This window comes from Diadema setosum, chromosome 4, assembly GCF_964275005.1.
Source record: "Diadema setosum chromosome 4, eeDiaSeto1, whole genome shotgun sequence".
Taxonomy (NCBI): domain Eukaryota; kingdom Metazoa; phylum Echinodermata; class Echinoidea; order Diadematoida; family Diadematidae; genus Diadema; species Diadema setosum.
Window position 1 is genome coordinate 3,971,405 of NC_092688.1, and position 19,364 is coordinate 3,990,768.

Genomic DNA, 19,364 nt, shown 5'->3' on the forward strand with positions numbered 1-19,364 from the left:
CTAGGCGTCCTTTGTTCACAGCGCGCTACGCTAGCGTACAGCCTGCCTGTGTGAGCTGAGATCTATCTTCATTTGCATTGATTAGCACCTTCTGTCTCTTCTGACAACTGTAACACTGAATACTTGACCCATGCAGTCCCAATCAGGCATGCATAGTCAGGAGCAAACGATTTCAGCGGTTATCTTAGAAGTTAATTATCAGAACATACATAAAAATGCACATACTTGTATAGGACTAGATTCTAAATGTAAACAAGTAATGAATGCACCTCTAACTGTTAGTACTGCCGCTGCTTATTTTGACACCTCGGAAGGCATTGCTGATATTAAATATATATTGTTAATCTTCGATCTGATTTAGCTGATAAAATATAAAATCACATAGATAAAGAGTTATTTTATTTGATCTTTTACCGAGGGAGAGGCGTCCATTCAGTCGCGTCAGTGCAGGGAGTGACTGTTTTTATTTGTATGGCGCAGCAACGCAGGTAGCCCGACAGACAACGCAACCTTTTTTTTTTTTCTTTTTCTTTTTTCCTATGATACCATGATATATGCACTGTAGAGTCTACTGCGCATGTGTATGTGCGGACAAATCCGACGTGACTGAATGGACCCCTCTCCCACGGTAAAAGATCATTTAATAAAATAACTCTTTATCTATGACATGATTCTATATTTTATCAGCTAAATCAGATCGAAGATTAACAGCATATTTAATATCAATGCCTTCCGAGGTGTAAAAATAAACAGCGGCAGTACTAACAGTTAGAGGTGCATTCATTGCTTGTTTACATTTAGAATCTAGTCCCATATGTACATTTTTATGTATGTTCTGATAACTTCTAAAGATAACCGCTGAAATTGTTCACTCCTGACTATGCATGCCTGAGTGGGACTGGGTCAAGTATTCACTGTTACAGTTGTCAGAAGAGACAGAAGGTGCTAATGCACTTTCATATCCTGCCCGCATCCGTGAAAGAATTTTCTTCAAAATTTCAGAGAGTAATCACCAACATGTATCGCATCTTTCACCTCAATTTGAATCAAGTGAGACAGAGGCCGAGGGAACTCTCTGTCAGTGTCATCGCTCAACACGATCTGTCTGCTGTATGCTGAAGTTAGTATCAAATCTCAGTGTTACGTGCATGTTGGATACACATTTGCCTAAATTTTGATTGCTAAATGCTAGCGTAAGTTTAAACATATCGCACACAAAGTACACACTAACACAGCGGAGAGACCGTGCTGAGCGACAAAGCGACGACACCAACATCAGAGCCGTAATGGAGGCTTCCCTCTGTCCAATGTGATTCAAATTGAGGTGAAAGATGCAATACAGTGGACTCCCGTTATAACGAAGTCCTTGGGACCGGCAGTTTTCTTTCGTTATAACGAAATTTCGTTATAACCGAATGAATAAACAATAAAAATACATAGAGTTGATAATGTTGCGGCCCTAAATTTTATTTCGTTGTAACCGGAATTTCGTTATAACCGTGTTCGTTATAACGGGAGTGCACTGTACATGTTGGCGACTTTAATGACCATTACATACTATCTACAAAGAAAGGTTCAATGGGCCACCACCACAGATGGTACACCGAATCAAGGACCAGTGGCCATATCTCTTCCTTCCTACCATGTTCAGTATAAGCATTTTGCAACCCTTACTTGTGTCAATATTACCTCCACCCTTCTGACTGCATTTAGAGAGAAAGGACAAGCCATCCTTCAATTCCTAGTGAAGGAGAAATGGGACGATAAGAACGATGCCCGCCAAATTGTGGAAGCGGTATATGGCGAAGGGGATCCCAACTTGCACCAGGTCGCATGGGCCATCTTGACAGGTCTCCAGAGCTTCTTCAAAGTGAAGGATGATGCACTCTTCTACTCTGGGATGTAAGAATTAATAATTACATTTTATTCTTATCTGTACCCAAAAAATATTTTGCAATATTAGTCTGGAGTGCAAAAATTAAGCATTTGGTTATTGCTTTCATGCAAATCACTCTACGCTTTGTGAATATGTTTTCTTTATAAAATTCATCTTGCCAGCTAGTGCATTGGATTGAAGGATTGAACCGGTTAAATGTGTTTAAGCTACTAGTTCTCAAGAACCTTAAATTCTTTTCTCTGTGGAACTGTTCCTTAGACTTTTTTTTTTTTTTTTGGTAGAGGGTTGAGTGAGCCATTGGCACACCCCATCTAAAAAAAAAATCTCTCCCCCTCCCCCTGCAAGTGTTATGCAAGTTCATTGATGAACAATTGAAAATTGATTTGAGATTGGATTGGAGCTTCAAATTTGGGGACTGCTATATTTAAATCAAAATCAATTAAATGACACTATAGTGTAGAGTTGAATCAAATGTGTAATTGTGGTATAAACACTTGATTTTCATATGATTCTTTTCCTTTATGCACCCTTAATCTTCAGGTAACTGCTACTGCTGAGGAATTCGAAAGAGCAAGCGAGGCAACTGAATGTGAAGCACCGAAGCTTGTCATCCAAGGTGCGTTATCATTTAAGACTTCCAAAGATTTTGATTGAAAATCGTTGTAGAATGATATAATTGGACATTAAAAACATTTTCACTTTTGGGTGTAGATTAATGTCTGTATAGATTATGTGTCCATCTTCTTAACCAGACTTGTAGTTATCGTACTTTCAGCCTTTTACAGTCTTTAATTCATTTCAAACTGTAACATCATTTGAATGTACAATGCAATCACTTACCAAGGAGACATGTGAATACTGTATGATCCTAACCAAATGGTAAAAACAAGAGAGGAAGAAAAGAGCAAAAAACAATCTATACTTTTCACTCTGTGCTCTTGTCTTGTGATATTTCCACAATGTGTATTGGATTGGAGGGGGGGGGGGGGAGGAAAAAACATATCTGGTCTATCAAAAATGAGAAGAAAATATTATACATATAGTGCATGCTCTTGAGTTGAATATGTACCATAATATGTGCATCCATATACGGTATATTTGACGAAAATGAGCATGTACTATGCGTTATATACATGTAAGATGGGAAACTGCTTTTGGGATCGGAACTCACAAACTCTACATTGCAACATTCATTGATACAGTGCAATGAACTCTGTATTATCGATTAATTTTTATCGTTATCGAGCGTTGTTTATGGCAGTTTGTGTAAAAAATGGCATATAATGAATTACGCGATGGCAAGACACGCGAATCTGACCAATCAGAAACCTTGTTTCATACAATGTATTTTACTCTTTAAATAGTGAAAGGTGTCAGAGATGTTCCCATCAGCCAGTGTAGCAGAAGCAAAACCATAAATCAGTTAAGCCAAATGAAGGTCATAATGATTAAATTGTAACTTTATTTTTGTTTGATAGGGGATCCCATTGCCTCAGCAACATCCAGATGGACGGTTCTTGTGGAAAATGGTGTTATTGGTCAATCTACACCAGCTGAAGCAGGCTTCATTTGTGGGTTATCCTTCCCGTTTGCCTCATACTACAATCTGAACTTGCAGTATCAGAGCACCGCATCCACAACACTCGAATTCATTCAGAGGTACTAATGGCATGCAAAATATCAGAAGCATAGAATATCTGAGCTCTTTTTTATTTTGAATGTACTTTATCATGTGTCAATATGCTGCAGCCTGCTGGAGGTGGGTGCCGGAGGGATTAATTTTGTTGTTGTTGTTGTTGTCCGTTCATCTGTCCTGTTTTCATTCTCTCGATAGCTGAAGACCCTTTTGGTGGCTCCCCTTCAAACTTGGCTCATTTGGGGTCAAAAGTCATAGAGGTTATTGTTTACATAAAAAATACCATCATTCTTGTGATAACTTAGGAAGCAACTGACAGATCAACTAAAAACTTTACTCATGTATGCATATGGCAATGATAATCTGATTAGATTATCAAAGTTTTTGAAAATATTAAAAGTTCAGTGTATTCAGATATGGCAATGTTGGAGGCATTAATTTTGACTGCCATTCAAGAATCCATCTGGTTATTATATTGTTTTCATTGAAAGGGATTTATTCAGGGTGGCTTTAAGAAAATGCAACATTCTAGATCTTTTGATTGTGATCTGGAATTGTTTGAGGTATTTGATAGATTAGCACTTCCCGTTTTATATGACATCCACATTCTAGAGCATTTTTTCTTGAAAAAATAGACAATTGCAAAATATGTTTCATGTACTTTGCTACCCAAATCATGCTTGGTGGAGTAAGCAACATGCACTTGTGGACTTGCCCTAGAAAACAAAAGCATTTAAGCATAAGTTTTTGGTAAGGCAAATAAGATTTTCTTCACAACTGTCACATTTTGAAGGTAAACATACCTTCGGGCAATGCTGTGTGAAACTCCAGAATGTCAAGAACTATGAACTACTAGCCGACAAACATCAGGCATACTAAGGTGGTTTTTTTTTAGTTTGTATTTGTGTTTGCGTTTGTGTATAATTTTTTTTTTGATAGTTTGTTTGTTTGTTTTTTTGCCTCCTTTGTTTTAGAGAAGAGCTTGGCTCTTTACTAGCCAAAAAAAAAAAAATGTATAATCTACTATTAATGTTTAATAAATTTCAGTATAGGCTTGCTAATCATGAGTCCATTATTTATATAAAGCCAAACAAAAAATTAAAAAAATCATTTCAATTTCGAAATTAATCTATTTTTGTAATATCTTACCATCTTTTTTTCTTTCTCTCTGTCAGATATCTCCTTGGAATAAGTCTGGACGGATCCAAGTGCGGCGGATGTAAGAGACAGTGCAACCCCAAAGTAGTGGCATTTGTATGCCGCTTCGCTGACTTCCAGTGGCTTTAATCTTCACCTCTAGAGATTGAAATCTACACTCCTGTAGCCAGAGGCAGCACTGCAACCCAAAATAGTGTCATTCGTACACCAATTTGCTGACTTCCAGTGCTTTTATGCTTCACCTATATATTATTACCTGCATGTAGCCAGTCCTAGGGTGTCGTTACCACCAAGTGCCTGCATGAATGCTGGCACACTTAATTGGAATCAGTCCTGATGGGTCCAAGTGCAGAGGATCTAAGAGGCAGCAGTACAAAAAATGAGAAGAAAATATTATACATATAGTGCATGCTCTTGAGTTGAATATGTACCATAATATGTGCATCCATATACGGTATATTTGACGAAAATGAGCATGTACTATGCGTTATATACATGTAAGATGGGAAACTGCTTTTGGGATCGGAACTCACAAACTCTACATTGCAACATTCATTGATACAGTGCAATGAACTCTGTATTATCGATTAATTTTTATCGTTATCGAGCGTTGTTTATGGCAGTTTGTGTAAAAAATGGCATATAATGAATTACGCGATGGCAAGACACGCGAATCTGACCAATCAGAAACCTTGTTTCATACAATGTATTTTACTCTTTAAATAGTGAAAGGTGTCAGAGATGTTCCCATCAGCCAGTGTAGCAGAAGCAAAACCATAAATCAGTTAAGCCAAAGGAAGGTCATAATGATTAAATTGTAACTTTATTTTTGTTTGATAGGGGATCCCATTGCCTCAGCAACATCCAGATGGACGGTTCTTGTGGAAAATGGTGTTATTGGTCAATCTACACCAGCTGAAGCAGGCTTCATTTGTGGGTTATCCTTCCCGTTTGCCTCATACTACAATCTGAACTTGCAGTATCAGAGCACCGCATCCACAACACTCGAATTCATTCAGAGGTACTAATGGCATGCAAAATATCAGAAGCATAGAATATCTGAGCTCTTTTTTATTTTGAATGTACTTTATCATGTGTCAATATGCTGCAGCCTGCTGGAGGTGGGTGCCGGAGGGATTAATTTTGTTGTTGTTGTTGTTGTCCGTTCATCTGTCCTGTTTTCATTTCAGGCAGCAGTACAACCCCAAAATAAGTGTCGTTCATACGCCGATATGCTAATTTTCACTGGGCTTAATGCTTAAACCTGTATATCTTATGTGGATTTCGCCAGTTGTTAGGTCATCCTGAATTTCAAATGCCTGTATGAACAATCACACACATGCCGGTGTGTTGTCATAGAAGTGTAGATTACAATCTGATTCTGAGTATTTTTTTTTTTTTTTACTTCCAAAGTCCAAATTTTAGACCTTTTCTTTTTTCAATTTGAATGTGTAGAAATATACACATTGTAAAGGACCTATAATTATAGAAATTCATGTTGACTTGTTGCTTCATACTTTTGTATACATCACACATTCATTAAAGGGGGTACCGAATGCTGAAACAATGTTAGTTCATTTAAAAAAAAACATGTTTTTATTAGCAGAAAATCATCTGCCTAAAGTTTTTTAAAAATTCATGTTGCCAGAAAAACCCTGAATTATGGTAAGATTTCAGGATAGTTTGGCCCCTCAGCTGTGTCCCAATTTCAGCTAGTTAACCACAATGACGTCAAAGTGGTTACATTGTCGCCCAATTCTAGCGAAATGTGCGCAGGGTATAAAGCATTTTGTACAGTCTAGGGCGCGACACATCTGCAATACGCGAACCTTGGTAACCACTTTGACGTCATTGTGGTTACCTAGCTGAAATTGGGACACAACTGAGGGGCCAAAATATTCTGAAATCTTACCATATTTTGGGATTTTCTGGCAACATGATAAAAAAAAAAAAACTTAAGGCAGGTGATATTCTGCTAATAAAATCATGATCTTTTAAATGAACTAAGATTGTTTCAGCATTGGGTACCCCCTTTAAAGGGGATTCTAGGACAACTACCTAATAGACAAGTATGCCCCGGTGAACTACCCTCCAGGAAACCACCCCCCCCCCCCGAAACTGACGACTACCCCCTAGACAACTAACCCCCCCCCCAAAGTCAGCCCCTGACAACTATCCCAAGGACAACTGTCCCCAGGACAACTAACCACCAAACAACTATCCCTTGGACAGGTACCCTGGGGTAGGGTAGTTGTTTGAGGGGTAGTAGTCTCGGGGGTAGTCGCCGGGGGCGAGCTAGAGCCCCCTCCCCTACATATTTATGCCTCCACCTACCAAAGTTGGTGCCAGAGGCATTATGTTTTCTGGTTGTCTGTCCGTCCTGCCATTATAAAAACAACAATGGCCCTGACTGGCCATATAATACCTCGTTCTTTGAGTTATATATTCATGTTCAAAATCTGATGCATGAATGAACATCTGAGAAAACAAATTTTGAAGTTCTTTGCAATCAAGTTTTATACATGTATGATATTAGACCACTAGTGTAAAGCTGTTTACTTGGAGCATTTTGTGTAATGTATAATATCGGTGATGTACATTGTGTATATAGTTCTGAAATAACAGCTCGTTTGTCCAAAGATTTTTTGGCAATCTAGAGCTTGTGGCGGCCAGCCCCACTGGTTAGTATTGCAGTACATGTATTAGGAAGATTTTACTGAATGCAATTTCGTCTATTTGGCAATTTAATGTGTAACTGGTAATTTAAAGGCACAGGCTAACCCTGAAAGAGCTGGGTTAATTTTTAGTCTTGTTAGATCCTTTGGGGGGGGGGGGGGAGGGGGGGTGATCACATTGTGGCGTGGAAAAAAAGTCACGTAAAGTCGCCGTGGCAAAAAGTTTTCACCTTTCACTGCTTCTCGTTCTTGCAATAACTCAAAATCCATTTCAAACATGATGCTGGTATGTATCACCATATGAAGACGATATGATTAGATTTTGGGATATGTAGGTCAAGGTCACAGACATCAGTTGCTGTGGTGGTAGACGTTAGCCTTGTTAATGCGATATCTCCAGAACGATTTGAGGCATGAAGTTCAAACTTTGTGTATGTATTACCATAGGTAGATGATCTTGGGTACGTAGGTCAAAGGTCAAAGGTTAGAGAGGTAAAATCTGAAATTGAAGGATTTTTTTGCCGTGTTTACACTATTGGAGTGTTGCAAGAAAGTTGCAATTAATTGCAACTGATTGTCACTGGCCAATCAAAATCATTGTTGCATGCATGTCTTCTTAATAGGGCAGACCCTGAGCCAATCAGAATGGTTGTTTCAAAATTAGCAATTATTTGCAATTGATTGCAACTTTCTTGCAACACCCCATATATCTCAAGAACCACTTGTTCCATTAACTTCAAACTTGTACTTGGTACTAGTACATGTATGTATCACCATAGGAAGACAATCAGATTAGATTGTGACAAATGTAGGCCAAAGGTCACTTACCATGAAAATTCAGGTTTGTGCATTGTCAACAACACTCTTGAACGATTTGAGCCATGAACTTAAAACTTGGAACAACATGTAGTATTCATCACCATAGTGAGACAAACTGATTAGATTTTTGTTCACTGAGGTCAAAGTCAAGAGGTCATTGATGTCATTATACATATGAAGTTGTTGGGTTGTTTTAGCTTTGTTATCATACATTCATATACCTCAACTATTTTGTACTCATGACTAGGAGGATGTAAAGTGATCAGACTTTGGGGTTATAAGGTGTGAGGTCCATTGTCAAAGAGGTCAACTAATATGTATGTTTTTATTCTGGTTATCACAATAATCAAAGTACAATTTGAGCCATCTATTCAGAGGAGGCATATAGGAGATGCAGTCGCATTCATCTTGTTTTGGTTAATCAATTGTAAAGAATTTCAAAACTGAGTTGTATACTGCACTGCATAGTATGCCTTTGCTCATGAAGATATTGACAAATACTGTGATAAGCTGTTTGCTGGGAACATTGTAAACATTCAATTTATAGGACTAACTTGTCCAGCCCACCAAGGTTAAGGTATTAAGATTAAGGAATCATTGTGATATCTGTCCATTATGCTGTCAAAAAAAAATGTAAAATACTTTGACCAAAATTTAGTAGATACCGGTATATTACAAAGTGTGGGTAAAGAAAATGAAACCCAGATTAATTTTCAAATCTCTAAAATTAGTAATTGGAATAACTTTTGAACACTAGTCTTAATTTAAGCCTTTTGTTGGCAACATTTGCTGAAGTCTGATTGAGCTCAAATCTTTTTGGTGTGACGATTGCATTAAGTGGAGCAATTTAAACCTAAAAATGCCAGGCTATTTGTAGTCTTGTGTGTGTGTGGGGAGGGGGGGGGGGGCATTATGGCCCCCCTACAAACTTAGCCGTGGATTGCGCGATCACAAATCAGCATGCATGTTGCCTGCGTCATAATCTACAAAATCGTATATTTAATTTCCTTCAATGATTTTATTGTTTTAATTATGCTAATTTATACATGAAATCAGAGTTTTTGATCTGAATCACTACATAAAGCTCAAAAATGCTATTTTTATGCCTCCGCCAACGAAGTGGCCGGAGGCATTATTTATCTGGATTTTGTTTTTGTTTGGAAATAGGATATTGTTGTGTTGTGTGTTTATGCGATAAAGACTTTCCAAAGTTTCATGCAAATGTTGTACTTCAGTGTATTTTTGTGTCAATTACTGTAAAACAATACTTTAATTTAAATGGTATTTCACTGTAAATTGGGTAAATTTACAGTAATTTACTGTGGAAAGTGTACATATGGGGTAAATTACTGTAAATTGGGTAAATTTACAGTAATTTACTGTGGAAAGTGTACAGTATATGGGGTAAATTGGGCAGGTTTACAGCAATTTACTGTAGGAAGTGTACAGTATCACTGTAATGTAACCAAAAAATTACAATACATTATTGTAATTTAACCAAAATTTACAGTAGCTACCATTACAAAAGTTTTAAAATTTACAGCAAGATACAGTAAATTGTACAGTATCTCCCTGTAGATATTAGAAATTTACAGTAATTTACCGTAGGACAAAGTTACAGCAGCTTACTGTAAGATGAAAATTACAGTAAATTACTGTGCAGCAGAGTTGCCAGGAATTTACTGTAAAAACTACAGTAAATTTTTTACAGTGCATGTTTTATATGAATATCTCATATCCATATTCATATTTCATAATCCTTCCCATCCTGCAGGATCGGCAGGATTTGGGGGTCCCAACGGGTACGTATATGTACTACTAACGTTAGTACATGTAATGTTAACACATTACCACTACAGGATTATGTTTTGGAGGTCAATTGCCGCCAGGGAAAGGAGAGGGGTGGAGGAGTAGGAGCTTACATTCATAAGATGCTTAACTATGTTACACTGAATTATGATGTTGAACACACGGAAAGTCTCTGGTTGAGGATAAATCAGAATTGTTTTGATAAAACTGTGATAGGAATAATTTATAGAAAACCAAATACTGATGTTGAACAATTTCGAAATAGCTTGCTTAATGTTTTAGAGGAACTTAATGTTGGAAAAACAGGCATTGTACTTCTTGGTGATTTCAGCATAGATATATCACAAACGAATAATCAAAAGGTATATGATTATCTGAGTATGGTAGAGAGTACAGGAGTGCAACAGATTATCTCGTCACCCACAAGGGTGACAGATTCTACGTCGTCTATTATTGATCATATTTATACTAATGTGTACAGTCATACAATTCATTCAGGTGTCATTGAGACAGATGTGTCAGATCATTTTCCAATTTTTGTAATTTTTGAAAATGGGAACAAAAATACGAATGTCTTTGTGCAGAAATTTGCCCGATCCTACAAGTCATTTAATGCCCAGTCATTTCACGAGGATCTAGGGAAAACTGAATGGGCACATGTATCTAGATACGACAATGTAAACACAGCTTATAAAGTTTTTCATGATATGTTTGAGAAAATATGTGATAAGCATGCACCTACAATAGAATATAATGTATCCCAGAAAAAGAACAGCCCAAAGAAACCTTGGATCTCATCAGCGATTCTTAAATCCATCAGGAAGAAGCACAACTTATACAAAAACTACAGGTCTTCAAATTTTAGTGACGAATACGGAAACAAGTATAAAAGGTATCGAAACACTTTGGTAACAGTCATTAAAAATGCAAAGAGATTATATTATTGCAATTCTTTTAATCGTAATAAAAGTGACATGACAAAGACCTGGGATACTATTAATGAGTTAATTGGTAGAAAGGGTAAGAATAAGCATTTGGATATAGAAAAGTTAACTATTAATCAAGGTGGAATTGATAAAGTTGTATCCTCTGAAAATGAAATAGCCCAAGAACTCAATAACTACTTTGTCACTGTTGGGTCAAATTTGGCAGAACAAATACCAAATGGGCCTCCTAATAGTTATTTTCAAGATTATTTGGGTGCCAGAAACACAAAGTCTTTGGCTTGGAAACCTATCAGAGAAGAAGAAATTATGGATATTGTATATGCTCTTGATGCTACAAAGTCTCATGGTTATGATAATTTGTCAATAAGATTGATCAAGGACGCAGCGCCATATATTGTTTCCCCATTGACTTATATCTTTAATTTGTCATTGGAAATGGGCAAATTCCCAGATGCACTTAAGATTGCAAAAGTGACGTCTTTGTTCAAGAAAGGTTCGAAAGATGACCCAGGTAATTACAGACCTATTTCGGTTCCACCAGTAATTGCAAAAATTTTTGAGAAATTAATCAATGGTCGTCTAATGGACTTTTTAGAGTCCACTAAAATTTTGTACAGACACCAGTATGGATTTCGTAAGAAATACAGTACAAAATTATCATTAATCAATTTGGTTAATACATTAATACATTCAAATGATAAAGGTGAAATAACCCTTGGTATATTTATAGATTTCAAAAAGGCGTTTGACACAATCAATCATCGCATCCTTTCAGCGAAATTAGAATATTATGGCATAAGAGGCATTGTGTTGCAGTGGTTCCAAAATTACCTCTCAAACCGATCGCAGGTATTGTGCTACAAGAATGAAGTATCCAGTAGTAGAACGATCACATGTGGAGTACCACAAGGATCAGTGCTAGGACCCACACTGTTTCTATTATACATCAATGACTTACCTAGCTCATGTAACTATTTTCAGTTCAGACCATTCGCTGACGATTCAAATATTTTTCATACGTTTCCCAAAGGTACAAAAGAAATTGATATGAATGATGTAAATGGAAAATTGAATGAGGTACAGAAATGGTGTATTGTGAATAAATTAACTATTAACTTGAAGAAAACAAATCATATGATTATTAAAGGACCAAGACAACCAATTGCAGTTAAAGGTGTGTTAACAGTCTCTGAAACGGTTATAGAAAGAGTAAATGTAGCATCTTTTGTAGGTATCCAAATTGATGAGACCTTGATGTGGAAGGATCAGATTAAATGTATCAACAAATGCATTAGACGCAAAATTGGCTTAATCTTCAAGTTAAGATACTTTGTTCCAAGGCATGTTCTCATGCTTTTATATAAATCCTTTATACAATCACACATACTTTATGGAATTGAAGTATGGGGAAGTACCTACAGAAGCCACTTAAATTGTATATTTTTAGCGCAAAAAATGGCCGTGAGAGCAATTACATTTTCCCCCTTAAGAACAGGTTCTAGGTCATTATTCACCAGTCTAGGAGTGTTAGATGTTTTTGACCTGCATAAGCTTGCAGTGTCAACCTTTGTATATGATCTACACAAGGGACATTTACCACATTCTGAAACGCAATATTATGAGCCAATGAATCATGCATACAGGACTAGAGGCAAAGATCATTCCATGCTTAGATTCCCAAAATGTAAAACGACATATGGTACATTTTCTATATCTTTTGTCGGATCAAAGTTTTGGAATAGTTTGCCCAAAAATGTTCAAAAGGAAAGAACAAGATCTTCATTTCGAAGAAACCTAAAAAATCACTTGTTAAAAGAAGTTTAGTGATGAAAAGAAATTTCAGTGTTCAGTTCAATGTACTTCTATAGTACAATTACTTTAAAAGAGTAGACCTTGCAAACAGCAGCTTAAATATACATGTAGCTATAATGGGAGAACCATTCTCGACTAGCACTTGTGCTAACTTTTGGTTCCCCCTTTAACAACATTATCTTCTGTTTTTCTATTACTTTTTTTTTCTTTCGATTTTTTTTTCAGAACCTCTGTCTATGCATATGTGTCTACATTACATACTTATTCATTCTTTTGCCTTTACAGTGATAAATGTATCACAACGAAACTAAATCTATTATAACACATGTATTCTTATGTAAGGTAGATGTAGTCTATGTAAAATATATGCTTGCAAAGCTGTAAGAACCTTGTACAAAATCATTGTATTCTCATAAAAATTTCATGTTATTGTATCTTACACTGTGGAATTTCATGTTATCATGTTATCATATTCATATATGTTGTTAATGAACTCAAACTCAAACTCGATATATCTTATAAATATAATTTATTGATTTTCCGCTTTCCTTTTTAGGCTAATGATCTCGTTCTTCAGGCATACTTTTGACGTTCAACTGCGAAACTGCCTAAATAATTTTTTTTAAAATTTATAGTCGGTGCCCCCAAAAAGAGAAAATGAATGAGGTTTTCCTTAATGTTTTTATATCCTTCAAGGAATCGATATTATTATATTCCACGGACTGTAGATTTCACAAACAAAACAAACATTGCCCAATATCCCTATCATATGCCTACTGAATGAAAATATGTAACAAGACATTGAACACAGCCCACACTTAATTGCATTCATGAGAAGTGTGATACATGTACTTGAAAAGTAAATCGCCATGTCGAGTATGTGTAAGTTCAATTCTATTTTTATGTGTTGATGACAATATCAAAATATGTACAATACGCGTATTTTCCGAAGCATTCTAACTTTATGGGCTGCTGTCGGATACCGAACCCATTTTCACAAGAAGCAAGGAAAAAAATTGTGATAGATCTTAATACGGTTTACTCACCCCGGCATTTCAGGTGCACGGGTCCCTGAGACGGACATTCGGCGTTTTTCGAATAGCACTTCGTCACACTCTTTGAATCTATCAAACGAAAGATGGATATGAAGATTTTCATTAACATCTTTACAATCAAGCTCACACGTCCTCATGCAGTTAACACAAAAGCGCTACATGTATTATTTCTTGAAATAACAAGTGAGTGTGTTTGGGATTTTTTTTTCTTAAACGTTTTGGTACGTCTTCTCAGGTGATTATGCAATGTATGTCAATCCATAATATTGCTGCCTCATATATAAGAGAGAGGGGAGGGGAGGCGGAGAGGGAGCTGTAATATTGTATGGACTACAGTAAACACTTTAAGAATGCCATTTAGTGTAATTGTAAAAAAAAAAATAAATGTCTGCATCGATATGAAATCACAAGCTGCATCGTAAAATCGAATGTATCGCACTTCTGACGTCCTGCAAATACAACTGTATCACATTCAGATATTACATTAGATTATCAAACACAAGAGGAAACAAATTCTCCCACCCCGAGGACAACTTTTAAACTTCATCCACTTTGTTGCGTTGAAATAAGAAGGAAGACTTTGGCTAGAAATCTTCTCAAATGTTGGGAAACCATACTCTTTGCAGATCGAATCAGCGATCTTTGAGGTAAATCCCTCCATGCAAACAAAGCTGTCCTTTGCTGATCCCGAAACAGCGAACCCTTCCAGTGGTGAACGAACCCCAATCAGCTTTACAGAGGGATGGTTTTGTACACCACAGAGTGCAAATATTTCATAGTAAAGAGGTTCGTTTTCTTGTTAACATATTTACAATCTTGTGCTATAACGATGAATTTAATCAACAATGACTCCACGGTAAGCCGTTACTGCGGCAGTCATTATATTTCAATGTTGTGCATTATTTCTTTAGAATTACAGTGAATATCTTGCCTATCATGATAATTTGCAAGATTCAATTTGAATCCTATATAACGTTATCTGTATCATTTAATGTAAATCATTATAAAATCCTATCATGATTTCGCCATGATGAACATTTGTCTTTTAGTCACATTCTTTTTTAAGATAGTAGACTCGAATCATTGTTATGATTCTTTAAACTCTCCATTTAGTGAATAGAGTGATGCTGGATTAAATGCGCTTTTGAGTGGGTTCTGGTCATTATAAAAAAATACAATATAAAAACTCAGTATTGTTAGAATTCAATAAAAAGCATAGGAGGCCAGGTAATAAAATAAATGCCTAAATGCATGCTCGTTCAAGAATGCATAGAACATAATAGACATTCTGGCACCAGCAAGAAAATTATGGCGATGAATACAGCTAAAGATACTATTGCATTCATTGATAACGTCTTGCACCTTGAAAAAAATAATTACCTTCCAAACATGAAGCGTTTGCGTTCACCATCACTGGGTATATATATATTGCCGGATCTGATGTATATAGTCCCAGTGTCAGCTTGTTGCCGAGGGAGATGATGGGCGGAGATTTCTTGGAACCCAAAAGTACAACCTCGTGTTTTATGGTCGATATCTTATCCTCTGCGGTTACTTCCACAAGCGGATTGTTAACCGATTGCAGCCATATTAAGATCCTCTGCTCATTTGCTGATCGTATCTCCCACCTGTCGGTAATTGCACTAACTTCGTTGTCTGCCCGGATCACGAAGGTAAGGGACCCCTCGAACAGTCGATAGTGTGAGCTACAGTCAAAAGCAAAGTACATGACACATCATTTGATATTCATCAATAAATCTCTATAATTATTTTCACTGAGAACTGTAAACTAGAGGTCATTTTCGGTAATGCAGCACAACGCATCAAATAGAGGGTTTTCGTTCAGCCAACAGTTCATACAGTTTTGTGAAATAACCTGGCATCTATTTGGCAATATGAATTGTGTGATCAGCTCTACATAATCTATACAGGTATAGTTTCTACTCGTATGTATGTATGAACTGTAGATTTGCTAATTACCCATTATGTCTCAAGTCTAATTTCTCCATCACATCAGCTACCAAGTATGATATTTCAGCAAGTTACCCCCGTCAAATCAATGTCATTGGCTTGCAACCCATTAGTTCCATATTGGTTCTTGGGAAGACTCTATAGCTCTGAAGAAAGTTCTCCTATATATACATGTAGGTGCTAACTGCTGATAACGGAAAGAAATTCCGTGACTAAAGGAAAAAGTTGTTTAGAAAACAAAGTGAATCTGAGGGATACTTACGAATCAACACCGATGAGTTTGGAAGGGGTAGAGAGAACATGGACATTAAAAACATCCACTTGCTGAATTGGAAAGCCATTACTTCCTTCGTTGTGTTGTCGTCTATACCAGAGTTCGCCAAGGGAATCACCAAAAACAAATCTTCTCAACCAAAAATTACGGTCGTAAGCAAAAACCCACGAGATAGAATGACGCACCTTGTCGCGGTGAATGAAGCTCTATAGGTATAACTATGTTCACGTTTTCGACATCTCTGTGGATGGTTGCTGATAAAGTTGGGCTTTGGATCTTCTGTAAAGGAGTGCTCAAGCAAGTCCCCATGTGTTCACCATGTCTCTATGGCAAGAACTGCCAGTGACCGCTAAGTCTCTTGTAAGGCAATTGTAGGATTGCAGGGGTCGCGGAACCGAGGGCTGGACAGCAGCAGAGGTGGGGGCAAAAAGGTGTAAAACAAGCCCCTTGATTAAAATGGACCCATCCTATTACAAGTATATCCATCATGAATCACCTGCATTGTACTAACATTGGCAAATATTCCATAATTCCACAATTCATCGTTGAAGGAAAGGTGTGAGCAAAGTACTCGTCTCCAGACAGAAAATGTGTCAATTTTACAGTGGCAAGCACATAATTAAGATTACCTGATGGTATTGTGAGCATGTTGAGTGATAATAGGTGCCTATTTTATGAGGTCAATTCTGTTTCAGCAGGAGTAACTAGGAGTAAGACAGACTTTTCTCCTGATGGACGTAGCAATGCTCCTGACAACGACTCACTCTTATGCGTCTTTCAGCATATGCGTCAAGTCCATTACACAGTGACTGCATTCAAAATAAGACTACTGTAGTGAGATGACTTTCTGTTTACCATAAAAAATAAAATATGGTGGATACTACTATCAATACTTTACCAAGGTCTTTGTAATCCTCCAAACACAAGTCCATGCTGTTACATTTTAACCAGCCTTGAGCGAATAGGTGAAATCACGCAATCGCAGAAACAGCGTAAATCTGATGTACGATATGCAGTGGTCATTGGTGATTGTCGTTTGTATTTTCAAGCAAATCAAATTCTGATTTAACATGAAAAACTTTTAGGCATTTTGTTTATTTCAGAGATTTGACGGGAAAGTGAGATGTCAGGAAGTGAGATGGTCCCTTTTTTCCACTTTCCCCCTGCCTCATGTTCGTTCTCGGATGCGGGGATTGAAAAGTTCGTATAATATCGCTTTCAGATAATGTAGAACAGGACAGTTACTTTGAAATTTCATTTGTGTCATCATCTAAGATTCAGTCTTTTAATTCATTAAATCAGAGTGAATATTATGATGCTGAACATTTCAAGGCAAATAAGTATCAAATGTTCATATCTAATAATTTCTGATAAGCGATCTTGATGTTGGCGTCAATTCAAGTTTCGGTGGGTTTTTTCCCCAATTTCTAGGGGAAAAAATCCAGATTGAGGTAGCAAATTTGGATGTTTGCATCACAAATAAAACAGCGTTTTATTTGTAACAACCTTCTGATGTACAATCAGCACCCAAAGTAATAAACAGTGTAGCTGCGTAACAGAAACAATAGAGAAAATTTGTTTATTTCCATGTACATTTTGCCGTCCATATTGTACAGGGGTTTTTGAGTGGCATCCATTTTGAAGTTTTGTATTAACAAGAACATAATATAAGGATACAAACGATACATTTTCTGTTTGTTTGTTTGTTTGTTTGTTTTGCAAGTGGCACTCATTAGATTTGTATTCCACATGCAAAATTTGATAACAGCATAGGTATGTGACTGGAAATACAGCAAATTAGTCTTCTATTTCTATTCGTGTTTTTTGCCATTCATATAGTGCGTGAGTATAGGAGTGGCGGCCATTTTGAATTGAAAATAAGCTTAAAATACTAAATGTACCTACTCTAAATGAAAATTTTCTTGCATGTGCAAATAGAATTATTAAAGGAACAAAAATCTAAAAAGTTTGATGGAATAACCGGTCATTCAATTGACATAACTGGGACTATCATGGCCAAATAAGCATATCTGGCGGCCATTTTGGATTTTTGCATTTTGCCGAAAATGCTCAAGGTTACGCCAGTGGCATCAATCGGATTTGGAATCAGCACCCTCGAATTGACCAGAAACCATCAAAAAACATTGTACATATCAAAAAACAAGGTTAGGTGCACTTTCTATGGAGCCTAGCCTGGACTATCAGTCGCTCCCTTCCCTGCGCATGACGATGAGCGTTGGCATGTGCTCTCTTCTGCACTACGTCATGTGACATGATGTATTACGATAGCCAATCTTCGCTGCTCTTCATAGGGCACATATGTATAAACATGAATACAGAAGTAAATTATGCATGTATTCACTGAGAGACTGTGTATCAGAAGTAATTTTCGGTAATTCAGCACAACGCGTCAGATAGATGGCTTTGGTTCATTCATTTTTACAAAATAACCTGACATCTTTTGACAATTCAAATTGTTTAAACAGTTACACATTGTATATATTTGTATGTATGTACCACTTTACATAATATGTATGTACCGGTCGCTCACTTTTTGCGCATAACGATGCGCATTGACATTAACACACAAACACACAAATACACACACACACACACGCACGCACGCAAATAAGATAGCCAAACGACAACAAAAAGTCCCTTGTGCGCCAGAAAAACCCATAGTTTCAAATCGATAATTGATCAATAACAAACTGGAAGCCCACAATGCTACAATGTTAAAAGTGTAATCATTGTTCATTTCATGGGTGGGTAGTGGTTGTCACTGTTCTCATTTTTAGTGTAACACTACTTAAGTTTTATCAATGTAATAACCGTAATTAAACATGACTTATTTTGATCAGTTTTCTCTAACCTTATCTTTTATGAATAAAGCATAATCTTTGATTTATTAATTTATCTTAAAGTTTAATGTAATTCTTTTTAGGCAATCCATGCCATTTCCATTTTTCTTTATGTCAACTTACTCATTTGTTGTACCATTACACTGCACCTTCTCAGACATTTGATTTTAGCTTAGACATTTGCTTCTGAAACTTTTGTTTCGGTACTGTTCTTTTTTTTTTGCCATTATTGATTTGGTGTTGACTGATAATGTACTTTAACCTTCATTTCTTTATAAATTATTTTTGTTTCTTTCAATATCTCAGATCTACCCGTGGATTTATGCAAATACATTAGGTACTTTTCTTGTCCCAAATCTACGTGTGTAATTAATTTTACTTGACTATTACCACATTCGTCTTATCAAAGACGGTTCCAATGTATTGATCATGATAGATATGTATTTTAAT

At 36.6% G+C, this 19,364-nt stretch overlaps 1 protein-coding gene and 1 pseudogene across 1 annotated transcript; one reads left to right on the forward strand and one right to left on the reverse strand.

Annotated features, from left to right (window-relative positions):
• The window catches only part of LOC140227344 (uncharacterized), a 64,023-nt pseudogene that overhangs the window by 30,921 nt on the left and 13,738 nt on the right, over window positions 1-19,364 (reverse strand).
• LOC140226769 (uncharacterized) lies at window positions 611-4,975 on the forward strand. Its single transcript, XM_072307197.1, has 4 exons — window positions 611-628; window positions 2,438-2,513; window positions 3,376-3,556; window positions 4,709-4,975. The coding sequence occupies exons 1-4, from the start codon at window positions 611-613 to the stop codon at window positions 4,818-4,820; spliced, it is 387 nt and encodes a 128-aa protein (XP_072163298.1). The 3' UTR covers window positions 4,821-4,975.

Excerpts from the sequence above, each read along its gene's own strand:
- LOC140226769 (XM_072307197.1), top strand. Across the intron at positions 2,514-3,375 it reads ACCGAAGCTTGTCATCCAAG|GGGATCCCATTGCCTCAGCA; the intron begins GTGCGTTATCAT and ends TTTGTTTGATAG. Across the intron at positions 3,557-4,708 it reads ACACTCGAATTCATTCAGAG|ATATCTCCTTGGAATAAGTC; the intron begins GTACTAATGGCA and ends TCTCTCTGTCAG.